General features: G+C 38.4%; 3 protein-coding genes and 1 long non-coding RNA gene across 4 annotated transcripts in view; 2 read left to right on the top strand and 2 right to left on the bottom strand.

Annotated features, from left to right (window-relative positions):
- Window positions 1-1,722: 1,722 nt before the first annotated feature.
- On the bottom strand, window positions 1,723-6,131 carry selenos (selenoprotein S). Its single transcript, XM_042485837.2, has 6 exons — window positions 5,895-6,131; window positions 4,778-4,909; window positions 4,592-4,698; window positions 4,422-4,511; window positions 3,318-3,387; window positions 1,723-2,355 (listed from the first exon to the last, which is right to left on the bottom strand). The coding sequence occupies exons 1-6, from the start codon at window positions 5,992-5,994 to the stop codon at window positions 2,270-2,272; spliced, it is 585 nt and encodes a 194-aa protein (XP_042341771.2). The 5' UTR covers window positions 5,995-6,131; the 3' UTR covers window positions 1,723-2,269.
- A 1,510-nt stretch (window positions 6,132-7,641) lies between these two features.
- On the bottom strand, window positions 7,642-14,236 carry snrpa1 (small nuclear ribonucleoprotein polypeptide A'). The gene is made up of 9 exons (XM_042486400.2): window positions 14,039-14,236; window positions 12,003-12,150; window positions 11,700-11,778; window positions 11,163-11,209; window positions 10,974-11,076; window positions 10,590-10,669; window positions 9,607-9,682; window positions 8,870-8,963; window positions 7,642-7,933 (listed from the first exon to the last, which is right to left on the bottom strand). Exons 1-9 carry the CDS (start codon window positions 14,118-14,120, stop codon window positions 7,761-7,763), a joined length of 882 nt encoding a protein of 293 aa, XP_042342334.1. The 5' UTR covers window positions 14,121-14,236; the 3' UTR covers window positions 7,642-7,760.
- Window positions 13,621-20,116, top strand: LOC148190336 (uncharacterized). The gene is made up of 3 exons (XR_015777588.1): window positions 13,621-13,760; window positions 17,046-17,094; window positions 19,215-20,116. It is a non-coding gene; the product is annotated as an uncharacterized LOC148190336 (long non-coding RNA).
- Window positions 20,117-23,373: 3,257 nt separating this feature from the next.
- LOC121943646 (mucin-5AC-like) overlaps window positions 23,374-25,977 on the top strand; it is a 38,123-nt gene continuing 35,519 nt past the window's right edge. The window contains 3 exon segments of the mRNA XM_088082556.1: window positions 23,374-23,446; window positions 23,602-23,658; window positions 23,759-24,020. Of these exon segments, the coding sequence (XP_087938682.1) occupies window positions 23,380-23,446; window positions 23,602-23,658; window positions 23,759-24,020 (386 nt within the window). The 5' untranslated portion in view covers window positions 23,374-23,379.

The following is a 25,977-nucleotide window of genomic DNA, read 5'->3' as shown; positions in this document are numbered from 1 at the left end:
ATTGAAACTTTTTTAAAGGCTATATGCGAAGTATAAGCCAAATTTATTATTATTAATTTATTAATATATATATTTATTTTTATGTTAAATCTGTCACGCTGTTGTCTTGACCAGGATTCCCTTGAAAAACATTTTGAACTTCTATTCCTGGTTAAATAAAGGTTAAATCAGTACAGATAATGAGAAAATATAAAGATATTTTCCTTTCCACTTTGGCCTGTCACTTTGTTTTGCCACATTACATGACTCAACTGTTTTTTTTTTTTTGCCACATGACAGAAAACATAACCCATCAATAACCAAGTCTATTGTCATGTAGAGGCTCCACAAACACCTCTCTCCGGTCTCCAGCTCCCCCGTGTGGCTGTATCCGTCTGCAGCAGCTCGGTCGGTGATGTGTCGGTTATGTTTCAAGTAAAGGTGAAGGGTTTTATGCTCCCTTGTGCAACATAAACATATACATCTTGCAAACCCATCAGAATATCGCATATATCACTCGTCACCAGAATGTTTCCGAGTTGCTGAATAAAAAAAAGTAACTCTGACGTCCATTCATATCCAACAAGACAATCAGGGGACAATTATCTTCCCTATTACCAACCACACGTGTCTCAGACAAAATGCTCAGAAATACAGACAATCATTAATCTGGAGCACCAGTCCTCACTTAATCAAAAACTAGTCCAAAATTTTTCTCAGTTAGGTCTAACATGAAATACACATGCACTGTAGTTAGTTGTTAGGTGTATTTATTTAATAGAATGATGACTTTCTTCTCTAAATGCACTCATAAATCATTAGCAAAAATAGGGAGAAAAGACGATATTTAAGGATGTTTTACTGAGTGTTTTTTTCTCACATTTCCAATGTACAAAAATTCTCTGTAGAAACCTCATAAAAGTGAGAATGATAACAAATAGTCTTAAAAGACTTTCTTTGGACAAAAAAAGTTAAATTATTACCAAATCATAACCACCGATAGCTATGTACCAAACCGCCTACACCTCGCAAACCGAAGTGTTTTATCAGCTCATGTCTCTCTAGGTGACCCTTAAATAAATCTTCGGAGTTACAGAGTTACACACACACTCACACATAGACACACAAAATTTAAAACTCAACTTAAGAAAATAATAATAATTTAGCAAAAATGCATGTGTTTTGGAAGTACGATTGTACTGCATAAGTTGTGAGTGTGCAAATTGATGCTTTGATATAGTTTACTGTTGTTAAACATGGCCCCCAATCAATCAATAAATCAATATGTTCACTTTTTCCATGAAGGCATGTGAGGAAACAAAGTTTTCTTCACTAATTCAAGGTAACACAGCGTAACTTATTAACAAATGGTCATTTTGTGGGCAAAATATTCCTTGAATGCTTTACGGCTCCCCCAAACAAACCCAGAGGTTGAGCCTCTGAGACGTCGTCAGGTACAAACAGGACCAAACCAAAGTCAGAGGAGATGCAGGTTTTACGAGAGGATCGCAAAGTTCAGAGGCCACAAAGACTACAAAGACAGTGGGACTCTGAGAGGAGGTGAGTTATCGCCGTCACCTGGACTGCTGCTGCGAGCAGCCGACTGTGACCAATTATGGGTCAGACTGGGAAGAGAGTCAGGCTGAATACATCAAGTGTGTGTTATGAGTGTGTGTTCCTTCCTCTGTGCAGAGAGCACAGCGCTCAGGTGCTTGTGGACTCCAACTGCACAAAAACAAAAAATGCGGTGACCATGTCTTTATTGCATAAAAATGTGTATAACAGTATAGACGAAACCTCCTTACATTGCGATAAATGAAAATGTTAACTTTGTTAACTATCAGAACGTAGTATTCTTTGTGATTAAGAATATGTCCACCAGCTACAGCTGCTGCAGTAATTTAACTCTAAAGTTACGGTGGCACATAAACATTAAAACATGAGAGAAAACACACTGACTGCGAATTCATCGGCCAAACCTGCCGGTGAGAAACCGTTTACAGGAGCGGCGTCATGACAAGCTTTCAATTCCGAAATGCATTTTATCAGCTAATGATTATTAATTCAGCACAGTTTCTTTGATGCAACAAATTAAAGAGAAAACAAGAAGAGATAAAAAATCAAACAGCAGATAAATGCTGAAGATGCTAACTGATTAACGCCCTCTGCAGGTACGGGGCGAGTTATGAAGTGTGTGCGTGGCGATATTGTCAGCTTGGTTCGGTCAGTCAGTGTGCACAGCAGGACGTCAGAGGTCAAAGGTCGTACAGACCGATGTCTCTGACCTTCTTTAACCTCATCCACCAGATGACGGTCCTCTCCTGCCGGGTCTCCAGGAGCACGAGCTCCCTCCCTGTCCGCTCAGGGGATTGTAGTCTGAAAACACACACACACACACACACACACACACACACACACACACACACACACACACACATAAACACAAAAGGTTTTAAAACATTTTTCCAAATATGTTTTACAGAGTAATTTATCATACTGTTCCTTCAATTTATTCAAGTGCTTCTTTTCAAGGACCAAGTTAAAAAAATTTTAAAATGAGGGCATGAAAGGCTGAGATGTGGTGAGTACAGATGAATTAATTTGTGCTTTTTCATTAAAAAAAACATTTCAGACAAAAAGCTGGAAGATTGCATTTTTTAAGGGCAAAATCAATTTCATTTTTATGTCAACTTGAATTGTACAAAAATAATGCCGAAAATAATGTTTGTGTTCTAGTGGAACTAAAGAGAGGAACGTTCCCCAAACTGTCAGGAAGCAGCAGCTACAGAACCGTCCCTAAGTCACGGCTCTGCTGTGATCTCTGCACATTTACATGTTCTGCTTGTTGTTGAAGGAATCAAACGTCAGATATCAGTTTATTCTTTCAGCAGAACCGAGCTGGAAACTCACTACACCTGAACTCAAACCGCGTCCAGCGTGTCCTCTCATCATGTCCTCTCATCATGTCCTCTCATCATGTCCTCTCATCATGTCCTCTCATCATGTCTTCTCATCATGTCTTCTCATCATGTCCTCTCATCATGTCCTCTCATCATGTCCCCCACACACGGAGCAGAGGGAGGGAGGGGGAAGACGACGGCCGCTCACACCGGTGTTCAGCGGTTAGAGTGGGGTGGACATTCGGAGACACCGGCTCGGTAAAGCACTTAAACTTGCCCTGTTGTATGAAATGTGCCATTCAAATAAAGCTGCCTTTTCTTTTCAAAAAGGGAACCAGAGTGACGGTAACTTCCACTTCAGCCGAAACAGAAACTTCCCGTTGGTCTCCTCTTTACAGCCGCAGTTTGTGCAAACGGAGCTTCCTGTGAGGTTCCTACCTGATGTGCGAAGCTGCTTTTTGTCCCCCTTTGCTTTCATCACAGTTGTTGACGAGCTGGCCTCTTCAGTCTGCAGCGAGAAGCACGAATCAGTGACTTCAGTGAGGGAACAAACTGATCTGTGTGAGTGTGGTTAAAACTCGGTTCACAGCACTAAAGACAAAAGTTACACATGATTAACCCTTTAGGGCCCACTTTAATTTTACTAGCACTCGTATCGCTCTGCACACAAAATGCTATTTTCAAAATGAAGCTTTAAAAAAAATTATACATTAATATTATTTTCTACTGTCTATTTTTAAACAGCATCAGTCCTAATCATAAATATCAAATATCAAATAATTTTCAGAATTTTACTTCATTAAATACCAGGTTTTTGTCATGATGCCATAATGTTTTCAGATGAAAAAACAAGTGAATTATTATTTTCAATGTACTACATGCTAAAGAGATTTCTTTTATTATCAGAGCCTGTGATATGTCAATGATTGGCAACAACATTAATTTTTATACATTATTACTTATTGTGCAGTGCCAAATACTTACACTCAAAGCACTCTGCACACAAAATGAGCTTTCTGAAATCAGGCTATAAATTATTATACATTAATATGATTTTCTTTCATTGAGTTTAACCAACATCAGTCCTAATCATAAATATCATATATATTCACTAATTTACAGATTTTAAGCCATTAAATGCCAGGTTTTTGTCAATAAAATTAAATTTCAATATCCCACATGCTAAGAAGATTATTTTCTAAATGATCCCAGTCTGGGATACGTCAGTGATCAGCAGCTACATTTATTGTGACAGGTCACCTAGTGGAAATAGCATGTGTTTTCTCCATATGCCAAATATGGTCAAAATGATGTCATCAGGTGGAAATTAGTAAAAATTCCAAATTCTAAGTCAAAAGTCCAGAATGACACCCAGAAATAATACAAGTCATGTGAGAAAACAGCTGAGCTGCAAATTCACTGATTAAAGAAAAATACACAATCTTGCCAAAATGTAAGCCATATGTATAAGCACAGCCACAATATAAATAAAAAATAAAGAATGCAAAGCTCATAAAATGTGCCAGACAGTCACAAACTTACCTGAGGGGGTTTGGCGGCTCCTTTGTAGCTCTTCCCCTGCTGCATACTCTCCCAGATCTCTATTTTCTGCCTCCTCTTCTCCTCTTCTTGCTGTTCACAGAATACATCACGTGTTCAGTTCAGGTGCGACATGACGGACAAACGTTTTCTCTTCTGTTTCACATCCTCACCTGTCTCTGTTTCTCTCTGAAGATGTCAGCTTTGGCGTTGAGCTCCTCCTGCATCCTCATCCGAGCCGCCTCCATGGCTTCTTGTCTGCTCGCCACTAACGAAGCATCTTTGTGATAAACAAAAGTTGAAATCATACATTTGGCCTCGTCTCAGTTTCTGTGTAGCAGCTGTTGGGAGGTGCTGACCTTGCAGAGTTTCGGGGGCTGAGTTGTTGTTGCTCCAGCTGGATCTCCTCTTGCTCAACTGCTGGATGAGCAGGTAGACCAGAACCGTCACAATCAGCATGTACCATCCATACTGGGACAGAAGCTCTCCCGCTGGCAAGAAGCAAACACATCATGTGACTTTTCTGTAAAGATCTAACTTTTTTAAATAGATGTATGAGAGATGTAAAAAGATGTACAATTAAAGGGACATTTTTATGCACTACGGCAGAGATACTCAACATACAGTCTGCAAGCCCCTAATGTCTTAAAATCCTGCAAATGTGCTTAAATGCTAGAAATGTCCTAAAATCCTAGGCATACTAAAATCCATGAAACGTCCTAAAATCCTACAAGCATCCTTACGTCCTGGAAATGTCCTAAAATCGTCCTTAAAATCCTAGAAACGCCTGAAAATCCCAGAAACATCCTAAAATCCTAGCGACAACCTAAAATCTGAGAAATGCCCTAAAATCCCAGAAACATTTGAAAATCCTTGATTTGTCTTAAAATTCTAGAAACATCATGAAATCCTAGAAATGTCCTAAAATCCTAGAGATGCACTGAAATCCGTGACACGTCCTAAAATGCTAGAAACTTCCTAAATTCCTAGAAGCATCCTAAAATCCGAGAAATGTCCTAAAATTCTGGAGACATCTACGGGGCTGCGGTGACTGGCCCCTGGCCTCCTCTTGTTTTGTTCAAAAGGGCCCCAAAACAAAGCAGGTCGAGTATCTCTGACCTAATATTGATAACCGCTCAAAGTGAGAATTACTTGGAGCTGTTGATTAGCGGCACAGACGGAGCACTGAGGGGGACACTGCTCCCTCTGTGTCCATAATGCCTGGGACCGGCCTCGATATTAAACCAGTTATGAAGATGTAATCCCGTGTCTCACAGTAACGTTACATGTGTTTTCATGACTGTACACCCGGAAATAGCCACGAGCTAAACGTAGCAGCTGAGAGGATAAACAAACAGCACTAACCGCGGAGAGAAAACCGCGTATCGCGATTAAAAACACTCCATTTTAACATAAATGTGTTAAAATATCGATCCGACATCATTAATAAGTAGTTGTGACGTGTCGCGGTGTTACCGGTCTGGCTGAGGGAAGTCAGGTCCGGGTTTTTGATCGGAGCTTTTTCCACCTGAAACGGAGAGTCGTCGTCCACGTCTGTGATCTCAACATCATCCATGTCTCGATAAAAACCGACAAAGTCTGTTGACGACGCGAAAATGCTGCACCGTTGTCGGTTCTTTGGTTAATTTTGTTGGAGACTCCTGCAAACGTCAACCATTTTTACTGGAAAAGCTCTTCTTCCTGGTTTTAATGGGGACCAGAACAGGCGCTTCACCGCCACCTGCAGCCCGGAGTGTGAACCGCAGATCAGATCACTGGTTCCCAGCATGACACAGCACACTAATCCCAGTTAAATCCTCACTAAAGGTCAATACTGGTGAAGTGGGACAGTTGAGATTTATATTTTTTTATTTTTGTGTATATTCACTTTGTTATTGCTTTAAACTACTTTGAATTGGGGGACAGTAAGAGATGTTGGGGGTAATATTAGTTCTTCTTTAGGGCACCAGATTCACACTGGGAATTGTTTTAGTACTATTTTAGTGTCCTAAAATCCGAGGAATGTCCTAAAGTCCCAGGAACGTCCTAAATCCTACAAAAGTCCTTAAATCCTAGAAACATCCTGAAGTCCTAGAAATATCCTAAAATCCCACGTGTCCTAAATCCTACAAATGTCCTGAAAAATACAAGAAGCATCCTGAAATCATAGAAATGTCCTAAAATCCCACAAGCGTCCTAAATCCTATAAATGTCCTGAAAATACAATAAACATCCTGAAATCGTAGAAATGCCCTAAAATCCTAGTAACATGCTAAAGTCCTCAAAACGTCCTAAATTCCAATAAATGTCCTAAAATCCTAGAAATGTGCTAAAAATCAAATATCCTAAAAGTTTAGAAATGTCTTAAAAACCTATAAATGTGTATGGGGCTGCACTGGCCCCTGCGCCTGCTGTCCTTTTGCAAAAGTGGCCCCAAAAACAAAGCAAGCTGAGTGTGCCTTAGTGGCGATAACCACTTGGGGTTAAATATTAACACCTTTTTTGGGCATAAATAGGGCACACTGAGCATTTGAGGGGTTACTGCACTTCTATCCTCTGGATGAATTGTTGTATGTTTTTGTTCTTTCTTGATATTTTTTATTATCTGTTACCTGCAAAGGGGCTGCAGATACAAATTAGCAGCTACCTCCAGCTTTTTTCACCTTTACCATTTTATACTGATGTTCATTAACCCTTTGAAACTTTACTTGATGTCTTTCAAAAACATGGGAAAAAGGTAATAAGCAACTGAAGAACTGACCCAAAAATTGTCAATTGGTGAAATATAGAAAAAAAAAAAAAATAATAATAATAAATTAAAAATAAATATTTTTTTGTAATTGTGATCATTGTAGTTTTTCCTTAGCTTTCTTCCTTTGTCCTCATGACATTTTTCCCTAGCTTTTTAAAAATAATTTTTTTAATCTATTTTTTTTTTTTTTAATTTGTGGAACATGTCCAAGTTGCAAACTGCCTTTTCCCCCCACGTTTTTTAAAGAAATCACACCGATTTGCTCAGGTTCAAAGGTGTAAATATTTGTGAAAAAGCAGACTGGAAGCAGTGCTGGTTGTTACTTCTAATTGTTCCAATTGTTATTTCAGTTTTCTGTCCATCTTTTGGGAAAGCCCCAAACTTTTAGGACGTTTTTTTAAAAACAGGACACTTACAGACTGCATAGGTCTGCGTTCAGCTCAAAAAAGAAACTGGTCCCACACACAGCGATATAAGAAATCAGTTTAATGTGTGTCAATTTACAAAATAAAAAAGGCCCTGCAGACGCACGACCAACACAAGAAATCACAGAACACAGAAATAAAAAACAAAAAAAATACTCCATGCACTCAGGAGCCGTTGACAGGAGGCTCTTCCTCCATGTCTTCTTCTTCGTCCTCCTGATCTCCCTCATTCATCTCCTCTCCAGATCCTCCTTCCATGTGTGACCCCATCTGTGCAGCGTCACCCTCCTCCTCCTCCTCTTCCTCCTCCTCCTCCTCCTCCACCATCTCGGCTGCACCTGAATTTAAAAAACAAACATATTCGCCCGTCCATGAATTTTTCAAAACCAACACTTCGGTCAAAATCAGCACAGTACTCCAATTATATAAATATTTTTTAAAAATCTTATTGCCACAAAGATGTCCTTCTACAGCGTGAAAATTCGGCAATATCGCAAAGAAAGTCCACAGGTGGGGTCAATTATAAGTCCAGACAGGGAAACACTTCAAGTGCTTCCCAGCAGGGGGAGCCGACAGTTTGAAGACACAGAATCACAGTAATATTTTTAAAAATCATTAAGAAATAAACAATAATAATGAAAAACATAAACAACAACAACAATAATAAATTAAATTAAATAGAATAATAGTAGTAATTTAAAACAAATAAATAAAAATCATTGTTGACATTATTGAAGTTTCTAGCCACAGACGGTTTCTCATGGTGATTACTGGATTAAACGTTTCTGTTCACAGATCTTTGTTTTGTTGGACTTCTGAATAACTCCACCTGTGGGCTTTCTTTGAGATATTGCCAAATTCACATGCTGAAGAAGGACATGTGCCCCAAAACGTCCGTGGGGCAATAAAAAATGCTATAATCAGAGCGCTGATCTCGACTGCATTGATATCCTCAGCACCAGGTCTCAGAAAGTTTACCTGCGAGTGAGCGCGCTGTTTCTTATTTTTCAAAACCTAAATTTGTGATACGGTACGATACAAAACATATCGCCACACCATAAAAACACAGCTGCCTGAACAAAAACAACACCTGATATGCAACTGCACATTATCCTAGTTACACCTAATACAAAGTGTTCACATCCTGAAAAAAGCAGTGTGAGGAATCCTGTCCAAATGTGTTTATACGCTTAAAAAATGATACGCGAGCCCTTAAAATATCCACCACTTTCTGCAGTCTTGGTGGAGGTGAGCAGTATGTGGTGAGCACCGACCTTGTCTCAGGTCTCGTCCTGGGATCTGACCGGCCTGCAGCATCCCCTTCAGCCTCTCCACCTCTGCCAGCGACGAAGCGTTCGCGATGGCATTCTGAAACGCACACAAATAAATCTCAGTTAAAGGGCTCCGATGAGGCTCCCTGAGGGACCTCTTTAACAAACATATATGAGAACTGGACTTTCCAAATATTCCTGAATGACTGACCGTGTATTTTAGGGACATTAAATTGTGATGTGACGGGCAGTTGTCCGACTGATGTTTTAATATTTTATGTCACTTTTAACATTGTACACGTGTATTTACAAACCCAAAAAGTTCAGTTAACAGCGCGGGCTTGTATTTGCTTAAACCACTGAACCCAACAGGCTTATATTTGAGACAGGCGTCTCTATGGGACGGGCTTTTAATTCCTTTCTCATAAAACTGTAGTTCAGCAAAGATGGAAATACAATCGAATTGTTTATTTAATCTTTATAGACCTGGGCAAAGTGGCTTTAATTTATTTGAAAACAGTAAACAGACAGTATAAAAATAAAATTAAATTAAAAGCAAGAAATGACCTGAAAAAATACGTAATTATAATAATTCTGGAAAATAATCTTAAATGTATAACTGTGACTATAGTTCACTGGACGTTTCTCCAGCTCACCAGCCTGATAAAAGGATGGAAAGTCAAACTCGGCTCTCAAATCGTAAAACACAGAGCCGACATTTTAAAATTCAAAAAGTGAACCTTGATGGCTTCCACATCTGCCTGAGACGGCCCCGTCCTCTTCTTCTCAAGCTGTGCCGCCACTCCCGGAGTGAACCTGAAAGGAACGCACCCCGTTTAGACGACAAGAACACACACGTGCTTCTCTGACCTCTCAACCAATGTAGTCATCACGTATAGTATCTTTTCTTGAGTCAAATATTCTGATACATCGTCCGCAGACAGACAGCAGTCCTGAGCAACACCGTGGCGAACGCCTCAGACTTATGTTAACCCTTTATCACCTGGACCGTCATCGGTTTTCTTGCACTAACTTAAGATGCCTTTTACAAGCATTAAAAGCTCTGAAACCTGGAAGAAAAATTGGTTTCTTTCTTTTTTTTTTTAATCAGGGAAAAAAGGCAATGAGCAACTTGGCATGAGACCCTGCAAACTGAATGAAATTAGGAAAAGATGACAAGAAAATGAAATGTTTGTTTGTTTTTAAAAGGAGAGATACAATAATTAGAAGTGTATTTACAAAAAATAGACGAAATTTTCAGAAATATAATAATATTTAAATGTTTAGAAAAAATAATGTCAAAAATATGTACACGCGTGAGTATATGAGCACTTTCAACTCATTTTTTAAAATTTTATTCTCATTTTCCATTTTTTAAATTTACACTAATTTTGAGTAACTTCTTGTCAAGTTGTTCATTGCCTTCTCACAATGTTTTTCAAAAAATAAAAATATATTGCTCAGGTTTTAAAGGGTTAACAGGAGAGTTAAGGCCCATTTAGAGGTTTTTACATTTATGAAGAGAGGTGTTTTTTTTGGGGGACAAGTGATAAGCTTTTGGGTCAGATTCCAGGTTTTTTAAAGGATTTTCTCTAAAATCACTAAAACAGATATATTTTTTATGACTGGTGGCGTATTTTATTTTTCCACGATTGAAGCCGCGTTCTGAGCCAGGATCCAGTGATTCTGAGGAGCTGCTGTCTAACGTGGACTTTCGTCTTACGTTTTCGTTCGCCTGGCAATATCCTTTGCAAGCTGAGCACCACGTTTGCCCTTGAACATTTTCTCTGCCTCCTGGCGTTCCTATGACGATATCACACAGTTAAAGTGAAAAGCCTGGTTAAGTGCAGACCAAGCGTTCATCCAAGAGGCGGGGCGGGAAAACACACAGTTCACCAGAGCTTCCAAACAGGACATTAGAAGAGTTTAGCACATTGATGATGATTACTGTAATGCTAGAAAAGTCCATACTACTGTTTTAACCTCAAATACATATTTTACATGGCCTTAAAATACGAAACAGGTCAACTGCAGACTGCTCAACAGGCCTGAATCTCAAACTTAATATTAAAAAACTGTCAGAATCTACCTGCTCCGCTGCTCTTACCTTCAGTTTTACCTTCTGGAAGTCGAGCACACGGACCTGCGGGATTTTGTTGATGACATAGAGCCTGTAGTGCTTCTTGTTTGTCACTGGATTTCTTAACAAGCTGGAAATACACTTTTTTTTATTACAAACATGTTTGATCATAATTCAGCGGTAATCAAATAATCTTTAAGTGCTGATGATTTGTACCTGAGAAGAGTCAACGTCTTCACAGAGGCCAGCGGGTCCAAGTCGCCCTGCACATGCAAGAAATAATTACATTTAGAAAAACACACGGTGGTAAAGTGTTTATTAGGGGTCGACAGATTATAATAAAACCATGAATTCCTAACCCTAACCCAACTCTGGTTAGCCATTTTCAACATTTTAAATGTTGACTCTTTGGACTGTTCTTTTAAAATTCTGCACCAAAAACCTCTTCAAAATGCTATCCTGTAGGGCCTGGCTGATTATCAAAGCCGATATTTGGCATTTTGGCATCAGTTTTTGAAAGAAATCAAAAGTTTTTTTATTCAGTTTGTCTTGATGCTGGTGGAGACAGGTCTGCATTTACCTCTCACTGTGGAGGCTGCAGTTTGTTTTGCTTTAAGAGTTTTTACACGGCAAATTACTACAAACTTTACAGAGGTAAGAATTTTAAAGTGGCTGTTGTTGCTGTTTTGCATGCGACTGGAGGGTAAACTCCACTTTTCTAGTATTTCAGTGTAAGTCAGTGAACGTACTCACCAGCTCCTGAATGTTGTTGTTTGTGAGGACCAGTTCTGTCAGACCCGGCAGAGAGTGCTCCAGATTCTCACCGATGCGACTGGAGACACATTTCAGAAAGTTACACGCATACTTACTTTTAGTACATTTCATTGAAGAGCAAATTCAATGTTCTACCTTTTTTACTGAAGCCAAAAAATGTACACAACTATGAATTATAATCCCACATTTTCTACTGTATACAACAACACAGCGCTACTATGTTAACTTTAATTTCAACTGATTGTTATTTCCATTAAGGACATCGTTGCAGCTGTAACTTACCAAATCCGGTTGTTGTTCATTAGTAAAGTTTTCAGTCTTTTGAGCAGAGGAAAGCCGTCCAGTTTTCTGACTTCATTATCGGAGAAGTCGATGGTGTCAAACTGGTCCAGAGTGGCTCCGAGGTTTTCAAGCACTGGGATTTTATAACCTGTGAGATGAAGAACGTGGAAGTTGAGGAGGAAGTTTTTCCTTCTGATAAAAAATCATTGAGTTTTTCTTCAGAGAGTAGGATGAAACAGAGAGACACATTTTTATAGAACCACACGTGCTGCCTGTTTACGTTATTTTCCTAAAAAAATATTAGAATGATACAACCACATTAATAATAATAACTGCAGAAGTGGCACCACACACCTTAAGTTCTTTCTTGCACTAAAAATGTAGAGGCAGGCTATCACGCACTTATTCATAGAAAGTGTTAATAAATAAATAAGACAGACTTCTTTATGTGCACAGCTTTGAGCCAAAAATGTTGCTGCTTGAAGTTTTAATCTATGGACAGTATACTGCATTATGTTGCTTTTTTCCATTGTATGGGATGGGGGAAAATAGATACAGCATAGTTTTGCAGTATTTTTGCAGCAATAGTGTTAATATACAGATGGCATTTTTTTTGTTTTATAAATTACATATAGCAAATACAAATTAAACTTCTGGTATCCTACCAGAATAATAAAGTCAGTTACTTTTTAAGACAACTAAATAAATTTTGAAACAACAAAAATGACTGAAATGAGACACTTTATCTTTACAACTTTATGTTATTAGATAAAAACAGATGTTGACTAAGTTTTACTTTGGGGACATAATTTACTAAAAGGTAAATAAAAGGTAATAAAACCCAGTATGCTCAATACTCAGCATATCAAAAACATCTGTTTGGTAACTTCGTATAGATAATATTGTATCATGTCTGATTTCAGACCCCGGTATGTTGATGTCGAATGATTCTGTGTTACGCCATAACTATTAACTATAAGGACAGTCATAAAAACATGTGTAATTACCTAACATCGCTGTCTTTCAAACATTGTCTTTGCCAATTACCTTTTTCAGTATTTTACTTTAATGATCGCTGATAAAACTAAAAAATGTGCAAAGAAATTGTCAGCATGGAGGAACTTTTACTTTGTGAGACCTCAAGAAGCTATTTGTATCTATTTAATGTGATTTAAATTTTAATGATTTTATTTTTTTAAAATGTTGCAGGGAACTTGCTGTATGTGATGTTGACAATTTCAGCTTTGATAAAACATTTGCCATTTAAACAAAGTTTTGTTATGGAGTTTATTATATTCCAAATTCTAAATATTGTCTTTTTTTTTTCTTTTTGCTAACGGGTATTTGTTTCAAATATGGGTTATCAGTTTCATTTACAACTAATAATCAGTATTAGCCTGGAAAAACAATATTGGTCCATATCGATAAAGAACACCACAGAGATCACACTTATAGATGACTCTAAACTTAGACTTCAGATTTCTTATCACTGAAGAACCCCACAAATTACATTAAGAGTATTATATTATTTCATACACTTTGAAAATCACTGAAACATCTGGAGGGTCATTTGGTGCAGCTGTGCGCGCTCCCGTGAGGTGCACGCACTTCTCGGCGCGCAGAACTCAACACAACACCTGTTAGCAAGCTATGCTAACGCCGGCTAACCGCGGTTCTCTTGCATTTTGACAACTTGGCACAAAACTGCCGGTGTTTCAGCAAAGTTAATTTAATCTTGGTGATCCACGGCAGCTCTCGGTAAGGTTAATGTCTTTGTATCTTTTAACGTTGACTTAAAGTTGACACTTTGCAGCGGTTGTGCTAACGTTAGCTGGGCTGCTTTTGGACATAACGTTATGAGCAGCAGCCACGTAGCCAAAAAAAAAAAAAAAACAGTTTCATTTGGGATTTAATGGACATTTTTGAGTTCATATCAGGAACACTTCTCAGGTTTTTGAATGGCCTGAGGCCCGCCTACAGACAGATGAAGCTAACTTTACACGACCATGTTCGCAGGGGTGATGAAGTTAACTGACCTCTTAAATCCAGCTCTCGGTCCCTCACAGGGTTCGTGTACTGAGCAGCCTGCTCGATCAGCTCCGCAGACAGCTTCACCATGGCGAGACCAACGGCAGACGTTAACAAGTATTAATATTTTGTCAGTAAAACGATCGTAACGCCGCCGCAGACACGCTGTTTCCGACCGGAACAAAGGCCGGATCACTGCGTGCCGAGAAAAGCGGATTTATTTAGTGTTAGCGCCCCCAGCGGAGGGAGGACAGAACAACACAACACAACACAACACAATAAACACAACTCAACACAACACAACAAATTCATAGCCAGTTATATGATACAAAGAAAATTCACATTGTCTGTTTTGGTAATGTATGTCTGTTTTTCATTTTGGCAAATGGGATAAAAACTAACCTGAGATGTTGGAAACTCTACATCTGAGATGTGTGTGTGTGTGTGTCACACACACACAGGAGAGCAGAGTTCAGTCATCACTGGTCTGTGGACATCAGCAGAGAAAGCAGCTTTAAATCGACCTTGTGTGGATCACATCAGGATAAAGCAGACTGGTTCAGCTCAGACAAAAAAAACAAAAAAGACCTTTGAACTTCAGCCGCAATGCCTGATTCATTTTATTATTTTATTCATTTTATATATGCTTTGATGACCAGTTACTGATTTCTGTCTTAAATGGTAATGAAAACACAGGTGTTGTACAAAATGTAAATGTGGTTTATATAAAAAAGATCAATTAGTACATTTGTGCATGAAGAATAAGAGAAAAAAGCGAGGAACTGGAACAGACATAAGACAAGAGAGTGATGAAATCTCTTGTTGGGAAATGAAAAACAAAGCTTTTTGTTTTGTATAATCATTTGAAGCAAATTAGTTTGATTCCTTACATAAACATGGTGAGAAGGCAATGAGCGACAATGAGACAGGTGAAGGGACCCCCCAAAATAGCTTGAAATTAATAAAAAAAATTAAGAAAATACATTGAAAATAAGAAAAATCATAAATACATTTTAAAAAGCTAAAGCTTACATTTGTTTTTTAATCTACAGCGGCACTAATACACCGTCGTAGTCTATTGGCTATTCTGGTAAGGTTTTTTCTTACTTATATTTTATTTTATTCTCCCAATTTATTTGGCATGTTTGAATTAAAGGTCTAAACAAAAAATACTAATAGAAAAATAAAGATCTACATGCACTGAAAGCGAATATTTAAATGATCAAATACGAACAATTTTGGCAAAGAAAGGCTGGTGCTGTTTGTTTGTCTATGTGTACTTGCCTGTCCAGCACCACTCCTGCTCGACAAACAGCAGCTATCAGTCTAATCTGAGACACTCTGATAACAGCACACATCAGGCATCACACCTGCAAACATCAGCCGTACCCGCAGCCTCAGTGTGCTGCGGACGCAAAATCATCTGTTGGTTTCACAAAATTGAGTTGTGTGTGTGTTTTTGTGTGTGTGTGTGTGTGTATCTATCTGTTTGCTGCTGATCTCACAAACTACTGGACCTATCAGCCTCATAATTTGTGTGCACATGCATGACAGTGAGCTCAAGTACAGTGGCTGGGAAGTGCAACACAAATTTACAAAGTGTGAAACACTTTTACAAAGCTTGTGAGAAATTTGCATTTTTTTTCTTTTTTTTACATTTTACAAAACAAAATTAAGCAAAACACTTTTACCAAGGACAAACCAAATTTACATTTTTAAAAACAAATTTAAAGGATGACAAACAAAATTATAAAGTGTGAAAAACTTTAACAAAAGTTGAGACAAATTTAGAAGTGTCACAACACTTTTACCTGACCCCAAAAAAATTTACAAACAGAATCTCAGCAGAATCTTGACGGAGTGACTCGGGGTCTTTCTGCAGCACGTCTCTATTTGGTGTTATTATGTTTTGATTTCTTTTTTTTTTTTGTTCTGCTTTTTGATTTACTAGGTTTTAATGACTTGTTTATTTGATGGGGATGACTTTGTATAAGCCCTTTAGGCCTCTGTCCTCTCCTGCACAGTTAACTTCACTTTGTAATTTTACTGTGTAATATTTTATCCTTAATTTTGTGCAATGAAACAAACAGAAAACAAAATGAAATGAATCAAAACAAAACAAAACAAAACAAAACAAAACAAAACTAAACTAAACTAAACTAAACTAAACTAAACTAAACTAAACTAAACTAAACTAAACTTTATAAGACACAATTAAAACAAGCAGCAATGCACCCAGAGATCACAGATCAAGTCAAACATTCAGCAAAAAGTTATTATAATGACTTGAACAAAAAATCATGGTCATAAAAATTTGGTAGAAAATCATAAATCATTTAGCTCACATTTTTAATCAAATTATAAAACAACTCAAGACTCATAAATAAAATTATGGCCAACATCTGCGGCAATAATGTGCCGGCATTACTAAACCAAGAGACTACTCATATTGCTTCACAAACTGACCTTAAGATAAGTTCGGATGACATAAATGGGAGTCTCCGCTGAATTTTTTTAATATGTACACATGATTTAGGCATGCCAGCTGTATTTTCATCTTATCACATATTTGCTTTATGACTTCACTTTGATAGAAAAATACATTCAGTTTTTTCCCCAATAATCCAGGTCAAACCACAGAAGCTGGTTTATTGATTGGGCCCAAACCATCAAAGTCTCAGCCCAGTAATCACTGTTGGTTAAAGGAGGCAATCGCTGTCCAAACACCTGCTGTTGTCACGTCTCAGGTTGACTCAGAAAATCTCAATATTGTGCAACATTTTCACTTTACTGACAAGTCAGAGTCAAATAAGGAAGAAACTTAGTTGAAGTTCTCAAAGCTGCAAACATCAGACAGAGCGGACAGTATGAGACTAAAGAAATATGGCAATGGGTTTATACAGTGAATTTCTTGAAATTAAATTCTTGTTATTAAACATAATTTAGACATTGAAAAAGCCCCAATCCTCCTTCTGCACCATCCTGGTTTTGATTTAAGGTCTTTTTTATCATTAGAAAAACCCTCTGGACCACATCCGATCCTCACTGCATCTTATTTCTTGGAGTAAGTATCTTAACTATCTTTCCTACAGAGTTCTTCTCCTAGTTCTTCTCATAAAATATTTTATTCTCATTTTCGTTATTTATTTTTAAGTAATAATTCACTGGGGTTTGAGGTGTGTGGGTAGGAAGTTTGGATAAGGTGTTGTTTTATTATTCTGTTCTACCACACCTAATAGAGGGTTGTGGAGGGGGAAGAAATAATTTGTCACAAGTTCAGTAGTACAGTGCCGTATCAACCCCTAATTTTTCCACTTTTCAAACTTTTTTTTATTACATGCACATGGAGAATGCACACACATGCAGTAAAAAGATGCCAGAGAAGAGCTCCGGCACTTCGGCAGTGCGAACTGAGTGTTAACTGTCCTCCCTGCAGTTCCGAAACGAAGTCAGACTGAGCCTATAACCCCACTTAACACATTATTTAATCTCATGCTCTGCTGTTTTTCCTCACTGCTGACTCTCCTCTTATTTTAGACCGCCTGGCCAGCAATAGTCCCAACTCCCTCCTTGTACTCCCCAGCTGCACTCCCTCGTAACAAATAACCAGCTACCTAGAAGACATAACCACCTCACACAATTTATGGTGCATCATCTTATAAGAATATTTCATCCTCCAAATTACCATTTGTATATCCATTACTCACTACTTGTTACCCACAAATTTGAGATGAATTTTACATGCAAGTCCCACTGTTAAAAATCACCAGACAAAAACGTGACAGGTTAAGCAGTCTCGGTTATCATGTTAGGGGAACAGAGGTAAAAATAAAAAATATAGAAACTAGAAAATGTGAATAGTCTAGCTGCCACTAGGTGGGTTTCCATTACAGATTTTTAATTTGTAAAACTGTAAAAACACAAAACACAACTGCGAGATGACTGCGTTTCCACTGAAAGATGTTTCTCATCTTGCGATAACATTACAAGAAGCATGGTGATGGATGTTCACAACATTAGCAGCTTTATTTCAATAGCAACTGCACTAGCCGTCATTATTTCCAAAGGCAAGCCCCTTATATGTGGAAGTGGCCATTTTTGAGGGATTTCTGAGAGCTGATAGTCCACGATTTCACAGAGGAACTGTGGATTCAAAACTTCCAGATGATACGCTATGAGAGTTATGTGATACAATAACAGCTCTTACAGCTCCTGCTGCATCATGAGGGAGCCAGTTCCTACTTACAAGCACATAGCCATAGCATCATGTGACCCGGAAAAGCCAAAAACGTGTTTCCACTGCAGTTTTGCAAAATATTGCACAGTTTGACGGTTAATGGAAACCCGCCTAGTGACGAGCGCTCAGAACAGAGCTTAACTGCAACTGAGTAAAGGATAAAAACTCTCAAATAAAGCAATGATACACCAGTGTTTCCCACAGAATAGAAATCTAATTTGGAAATACATATATAGACATATTTGCAGGTCAACGTTTTTTTTCCCCTCAGCAGCAGTTTGTGGAGTTTGAGTCGTAGGGTGGAATAATGATCTGTTGATCAGGTCAGACCTGATCAGATCAGATCAGATTGATGGATGACATGAGGAGCTGCTGAGGTGATGACAGCAAACTTTTAGATTTCCACAGTAAAAGTTCACTCGGATGAAAGCGTTATAATTGCAGGAACCGCACTGTTGAAGTTGTCCAACTCTTCACAAACCTGAAACTTAACACGAGATACGGGCACAATGAATTTGACACAATGAACATGGCACTGCGGTGATCTGATAACCTGCTTTGTGCCAGCCTTTAAACCAGGACAGGCTCCACTCGATGCCACCACGTCTCATTTGCAGCGCTCCAGCTTTCCACAGCACAATAAAAATCACTCAGCGGTAACCTCATTTACTCTCTACACCGTCCAAGAAGTCAAAATGAAATCTGATGGAGTACACCTTTGTATTTATATCACAACGTAATATGGTCTTTTGCAGTGATTATGTTTCCTTTATTGATCCATCTATCCATCACATCTTTGAACTACATTAACTTTTAAACATCTGAAAATATTTGGGTGAACGCCTGCACTGACACTGTGATTTCATTAGAAAACACTGCTCCTGATGTCCATACATTTTTGTGGTTTTTTTTTTCATAACACATGTATTTAATCACTTCTTTTTTAGAGCAATGCTTGTCCCACTGGAGCACAGAGGACACTTTATTTTGGCAACATTAAGGATGCACATAGGGAGAATCCAAGACCTTGATGAGGTAACACAGATCACAAGCTGTCCACCAGGTCCCTCGCTTAAAACCAGAAGGGCTGAGACAAGAACCATCCAGATCTGGAAAAATGAACCAGTCACCAAACAGAAAGCTCCATCTGTTTCCATATAGGTGTAAGTATAATTATACAACAGTTTGTTCTCACCAAGCAATTTGATTGGTTAAGAGGAATACCATGAGTATTGATATTTACAGTATAACATCGCTGGGACTTTTAACTCTGCATGTATCACTCCGCCTCACAGCTGTCCGAAATCTGTTAATTTGGCTTACACTAACGGACGATAGTTATCTAATATTACTAGATTGTATCAGTGTTGGAAGAGTGAGGAAATCCCGTCTGACCGGCATCATCGCTTTAAAAAATATCTTAGCAAAATCCTGTCTGATGCAAAAGCCCTGCAGCCCAGGAGGGGAGCAGCTGTGACGGACAGGTTTTGGTAAACCGTCGTTCACTCGGGTGTAAACCGGCTGTCACAGATGTTACAAGGATGTGCAGTGAGACAGGGACACACTCGTCTAACACCAACCACAGCCTGAGACACACACACACAAACTGCCTGATACTGGACTCGAGGTGACGGAGATCACAGCCCGAGCGGACACACGCTGGAGTGACGAACTTTCTGATGAAACTGACTCATCTGAATCACAGAGTGACTGTTAACAGACTCTTTTTTCACTGGAAACACAGAGATAAATGCTCATGATACTAAGCAGCCGATAGCAAGCAGCGTGCAGGAAAATGTGTCGCTGGGCAACAGCTGTTAGTCTCTAACAGCTAGTCTCCAGCTATTTGTGCGGCCCAGTAAAATAAAATCATTAAATAAACAAACAAATCATAATCTGTTTTTGCTTATGACTGTCAACTAATAAATGGCACTTGTTGAACTGTTGTATAAAGGAAATATTTCGCTCGAGGTTGTGCTGTTGTACTGTATATCATCACGGCTGTGATTATCTTCGGCACTTGGCCTGCAGCTTCATGCCTGTGACCAAATCACAGCTGTGATGATATACAGTACACCAGCATGACCTGGAGTGTGATATTACAGAAAAGGCACAAATTCATTCACAAAAATTCACCAGAATGCACGAAATTAGGTGTGTGGTGCTCAAAATTTTCTGGCAGAGAATCTCAAATGTGTCCCCTCCACTGCTGAAGTGAAACCTGCACCCTTACTTCCACTGGCTTACAGTCTTCTTAGTCAGACATACAATTTCAGAAACTTCAAAGTTAAGTTTTTTATTTCATTAAGAAGGTATACATCAGCTGACTATCACAGCAGGTAAAATGCAGATACACCTGTGTGAAATGTGATATTTTTACGGCCCTATTGTGGGTCTGATTAAATAACCTCTTATAAAACAAAAGGATTCAAACAGCATGGCCGATGCGGATTAATGTTGCTTCATCAACATAAGGGCCACTCCCATGCTTGCTGTGCAGTATACAGCTGATTGTCTTTAGGCAGCCACATAATGGTTCAGGTATTTGGGTGGACGGTAAAACAATACTAATGGATCTTTAATGTACTGAGGTGAATTGAAACAATCTCTACCTTCCATTCATGTCAAGTCTTGCTTTTGTTAAAGATGACTGCTGACGATAAGAAAACAATAGACAGAAGTGTTAAACACTCATAGATCTGAACACACCTTGAACTTTTATCGCTCAAAGAGTCAAAATATGATAAAGACAAGCACGTAAAAACACTTTAGGAGAGTATCTATTATTCCCACACCTTTAAATCAGATCTGGTCGCAGTGGGTGTTTCCTACTTGAACCGTGAATAATGAAAAAGCTGTTCTCTGCAGCTGCGAGCCTGAGAAGGGAGAACTTTTGCTTTCCCTTTTAGTAGTCATTATAACAGATAGAAACGCACTCAGTACATCTACATGCTCAGTTTAGTCGAGCCACAATCATATGTCGATTAGGCCATTTAACTGGACTGCTGTCCGTGTCCCACTATATAAGCAGCGGGGGAGAATCGAATTATTTATGAAGTCTATCCGACTCCGACAGCAGGTGGAGATCTGCCCTCTTTCAACTAGTTGCTATAAACCTATATCATTTATACAGTCTATGATATCGACCCAATCAGAGTCACAACTGTTATTTACAACACATTTGGGGTAGAAACTGCCAACTCTGCCTTCACTGGTTAGTTTTAAGCGAACTAAAAAAAACAATATCAGTTTAAGTGTACATTATATTTTTAGAATATTTTCACTGCATTACTTTGCTGTCAGACAGCCCTTATCGACGGGGATTTGAAGCCGTTTTTATCAAAAACACCAATGTTCTCATCATAGTTACCTTGTCCTTTGACCTTGTCCTTTGGCCACCAAATTCTAAACAGTTCTTCCTTGAGTCCTCTCAAACGTTTGTGCCAAATTTGAAGACATTCCCTCAAGGTGTTCTTGAGATATCACATTTACAAGAGTGTGGCTGACAGGGTCACAGTTAGGTTGACCTTTGACCTATGACCGTTAGGGTTAGGGTTAGGGTTAAAGTTAATTTGTGAATCCATGTGAACGTTTGTGCCAGATTTAAAGTCCTCTCAAGGTGTCCTCGAGATATTGTGTTCAAGAGGATGGGACTTAAGGACTGATGACCAACTGGAAAACTTTGATGCTGTAAGTTTAATTTATTATTTTTTTTAGTTATATTAAAGTCACAACAAACATAATCACAAAGATCCCTTTTTCTGAGTATGTTTGAGAAGGAATGGCCATTTCTACTTCACTGTTGTGTCGATGTTGTATGGATACAGAAAGTTATCCATTTTTGTGATCCAAGAACACATCACCTCCTGATTTGCTCTCAGCTCAGATCTTAATATCCTACTGAGGCAAACTGCCTTTGCACAATCTGCTTTTCCATTTACAGCCATCAAACATTGGAATATGCTTCCAGCTGAGCTAAAAACAGGCACAGACCAGACCAAGAAAATGGATATTTAGTAACCAGACATGTCAACACTAATTTCACAGTGATCTGGATGTTCTAATATAATGTAATGTAATTTTATTTAGACAGGGACAGTGCACAATAAAACATTACAGTTATATAAGGAGAGGCGCATTGTGCCAGCTTCTAGCAATGCAGCTATTTTCCACCCATAGTCCTCCAGTTTGGTGGACTAAATAAATAAATGACAGAATTTGATTAAATAATGTACAAAACATCAGTTCATAAAATTAAAACACTATAACCATATACCACCCCACCTGATCATGAAAAATTTCAAATTTATGCAAAATTTCAGCTATAAAATTGTCAGGGCACAGTCATTTCCACATCCTAAAACCACTTTGTCCCCCTCCCACACCCCAACATTCCCAAATATGTGCAAAATAACATTTAGATATGTAAAATGATATACAATCCAAAATCCTGAATAACCACCCCCAATAGTGATTCACAAATGTGTGCCGGTTTGCTGTGACAGTATCCAACGTTTTGTTTAACATGAGAGGGTTATGAATGATATTTTTTTAGTTGTAGCTAACTTGATGGATGTGTTGGTGTGTTGGTGTGTTGATGTGTGTTTGTGTCTGTTTGTATTGTCTATATAATGTTTTTAATGTGTGTGATAATTGTTTTTAGTGTATATAGGTGTTTGTTCTATTTGCCCAGACTGCAGATGTAAACCGGCTAATAGCTAAATCTGGCATGAATAATCTTTTCCATTTTGAGAATAATGATTTTATGCATGGTCCTTGCTTAAGAAAGACTTTAAAAAATGGGCCAAAATAAAAACATCAACACAATATAAGTTTTGTCATCACTGGCTGTGGTCTTCAGTTTGTTTCCACCACAGATGTGAGCAGAACATCAGTATGCATGCTCTGTAACCTCACCCTGCATATCAGTTGTTTAAATGGGAGTGAACCAAGGACCATGGAACTAAATGGTACAACCACCAGCAGCAGCCATGAATCACTGTGTCAAGCTGTGGGACTGCCACGCCCTCACCTGCTACAGTAAGACCTCGCCCCCCGCTATAAAGGCCTGGCACACCCCCATATCTTCCTCAGAGTTCTTTGGAGAAGCAAATGGCGATGGCTAACAAGTGGCTGCTATGGCTGACCCTGTCGGCCATCGGAGCTGCTTGGCACAGCGGTACAAACATTTCACTCCATTAGGCAGCGTGACAAATACAACAAAAAGGGCTTTTAACAGTTCAAGTGTTTACCCATGTGCTGCAGCCTTATTGTGTTTTCATCTAGTTTGATGTTGTTGATTATTTGATTAATATTTCTTACTTCTTTCAACAGAGGCAAAGTCTGCTGTGAACACTTTCTCCATGTCCCAGATTCCTGAAAAAATAACAGGTGAACTCAAGTTTTTTGGTAATAAAATGTCTCCTTATGCAGACGATGTTTGAGAACTCCTTCCTGAAGGTAAAATCATGTTGTTGATCCATCCATGTAGGAGTGAGTCCCATCCACAACGGCCAGGTTTGCAGCACTTGGGGCAACTTCCACTACAAGACCTTCGATGGAGATGTCTTCCAGCTGCGCTCCACCTGCAACTACGTCCTGACCTCCTCGTGCAGGAGCAGCTACAAGGACTTCAACATTCAGATAAGAAATGAGGAGGCTGGAGGCCATCGCACCATCAAAAACATCATCATGAAGCTGGAGGGTACGGTGGTGGAGTTGTCTGAGGGCTCAGTGGTTGTCGATGGAAAACCGTGAGTTGACTCTTTAAACCATAAGACATTTCCAGTCTGCCTGCATAATATCTCATACCTAACTATAAAACACCAACAGGATGTTTCTTATACATATCAGTAATTCATTTTTCACTAGTGAGAATAACAGTTGCAGATATCTACACCTCAATTCCCCCCTGTTGAAAAAGGATTGTGAATATTTTAAATGTAATTTTCCATTTCAGATGTCAACTATTGCATTTCAGAAATATCAGACATATTTACAAACCATTTTGGATATGTGGACGTCATGTAATTAAAGTACCAGAAAGCCACTGGTTGACTTTCAAACTGGCATACTCATTTTGAATATGCATGTTTGTCATTGAAGATATAATATATGACATATTTGACTTATGAAAATACCTTTTTTGATATCTAAAATTAAATTCAGACTAGTTATAAAAAAAATGTAGATATCTCAAATATAATTGCGGCTAGTAGGATTAAAATTTTCACTAGTTACAATTGTTTTTTAAAAATATATATCTAAAACGCAATTCTAGATATCTGAGATTACATTCTAACAAATTACAATTCCAAGTTGACATATTAATAATGTCACTGACACATCAGAAAAAATGTTGATGAACATTTCGCACAGTGAAAATTTAGTTGTCGATATCATTAATTAGATTTGCAATCAGATGAAATTCACTAATGGATATGTCGATTTTTATTTATAACACATCAGAAATAAATTATGAATGTTTGTAATTGAGTTTACTAGTTGTGCTTCATTTATGTAGTGACAAAATAGTCTGAAGAATGACTTCCAGATCATATTTTGGGTTAAAATTAACCAACAAATCTTTCTGAATTACTATTTTTAGTGTCTGATATGTACCAAGTCAGTCTGTCCAAGTGCTTATTAATGTGTCTTGACCTAGTCGAGCAACTGCACTGAATGAATGAGTTAGGACCAGTTAAATAATAGTTGAGACATTCACCAGCCAAGGCCAATTTTGTATTCATGTGCTACTTGGATGGTCATTTCAACAGAAGATTTGCTGCATTTATTGCTCAGAGTGTTTAAACAATGCATTTATAATGAAGAGCAAAGGAAAAAGACTAGATGAGCCATGAAATAAGATTGGGACCTCATTATTACATAACACCACATGAATGCAGTTCAAGGCCACAGAGGTTATCGGGACGTCTGCTGTGCCTCAAAGAACGATAGATTATTGGCCAGTGACAGTTCTGTAAACTCTTGTATTGAACTTACTTAGACAACCTACATACAAGTGGGATGCTAAATCAATGCATTAAAATGAATATTTTATCTTGATTGTTGTAAACTCATACATGGTGCCTGGTAATGCATTGAAAAGATGTTTTTGGGGCAGCACTTAGCACTGGCTGTCAAACGTGCGTATACAGTAACACAGTGTCACTGAGAAACTGAAACCACATTTTGCAAAAACGATTAAAACTTGAAAGGTTCAGTAGATTTAAAATTTACCAATTTGAAGGAACCGATACTAGAAGAATTTGTCTGCTCATCACTATACACTTTTGTGCTTAAACTGATGCATTTCCCTTGCTCATTGTTATCAATGTGTTGATTAAACACCCTGAGCAATAAAATTCAACATAGCTTCTTTATGATATCCATGTTGTTTCCACGTTACAAATAAAAGCTCACAAACACCAAAGTCAGAAGAGTGATAATCTGAGGAGCATGAGAATGCAGCTTTTGCATAGATCTTTATTCAAGTCCAATTTCATCGGTCCTATTTCATCGGTCCCCGTTTGTTCATTCAGTGTCTTTGCTGCACTATGTAAAGACATGTTAAGATTAATGAGTACTTGGATGTTCGACAGACTAACCCTAATGGACACAGAAAAAGAGTGATTCAAAAAACATTTGCTCGTTCATTTTTGTCTGTTTCTTCACCTACTGCCACCCTTTGCATTCATACCTTCCTAAATG

Source organism: Plectropomus leopardus, chromosome 1, assembly GCF_026936395.1.
Source record: "Plectropomus leopardus strain MGB_pleo_1.0 chromosome 1, ASM2693639v1, whole genome shotgun sequence".
NCBI lineage: Eukaryota > Metazoa > Chordata > Actinopteri > Perciformes > Serranidae > Plectropomus > Plectropomus leopardus.
Note: the sequence above shows the minus strand (reverse complement) of the source record. Positions and strands in the feature narration are given on the sequence as shown.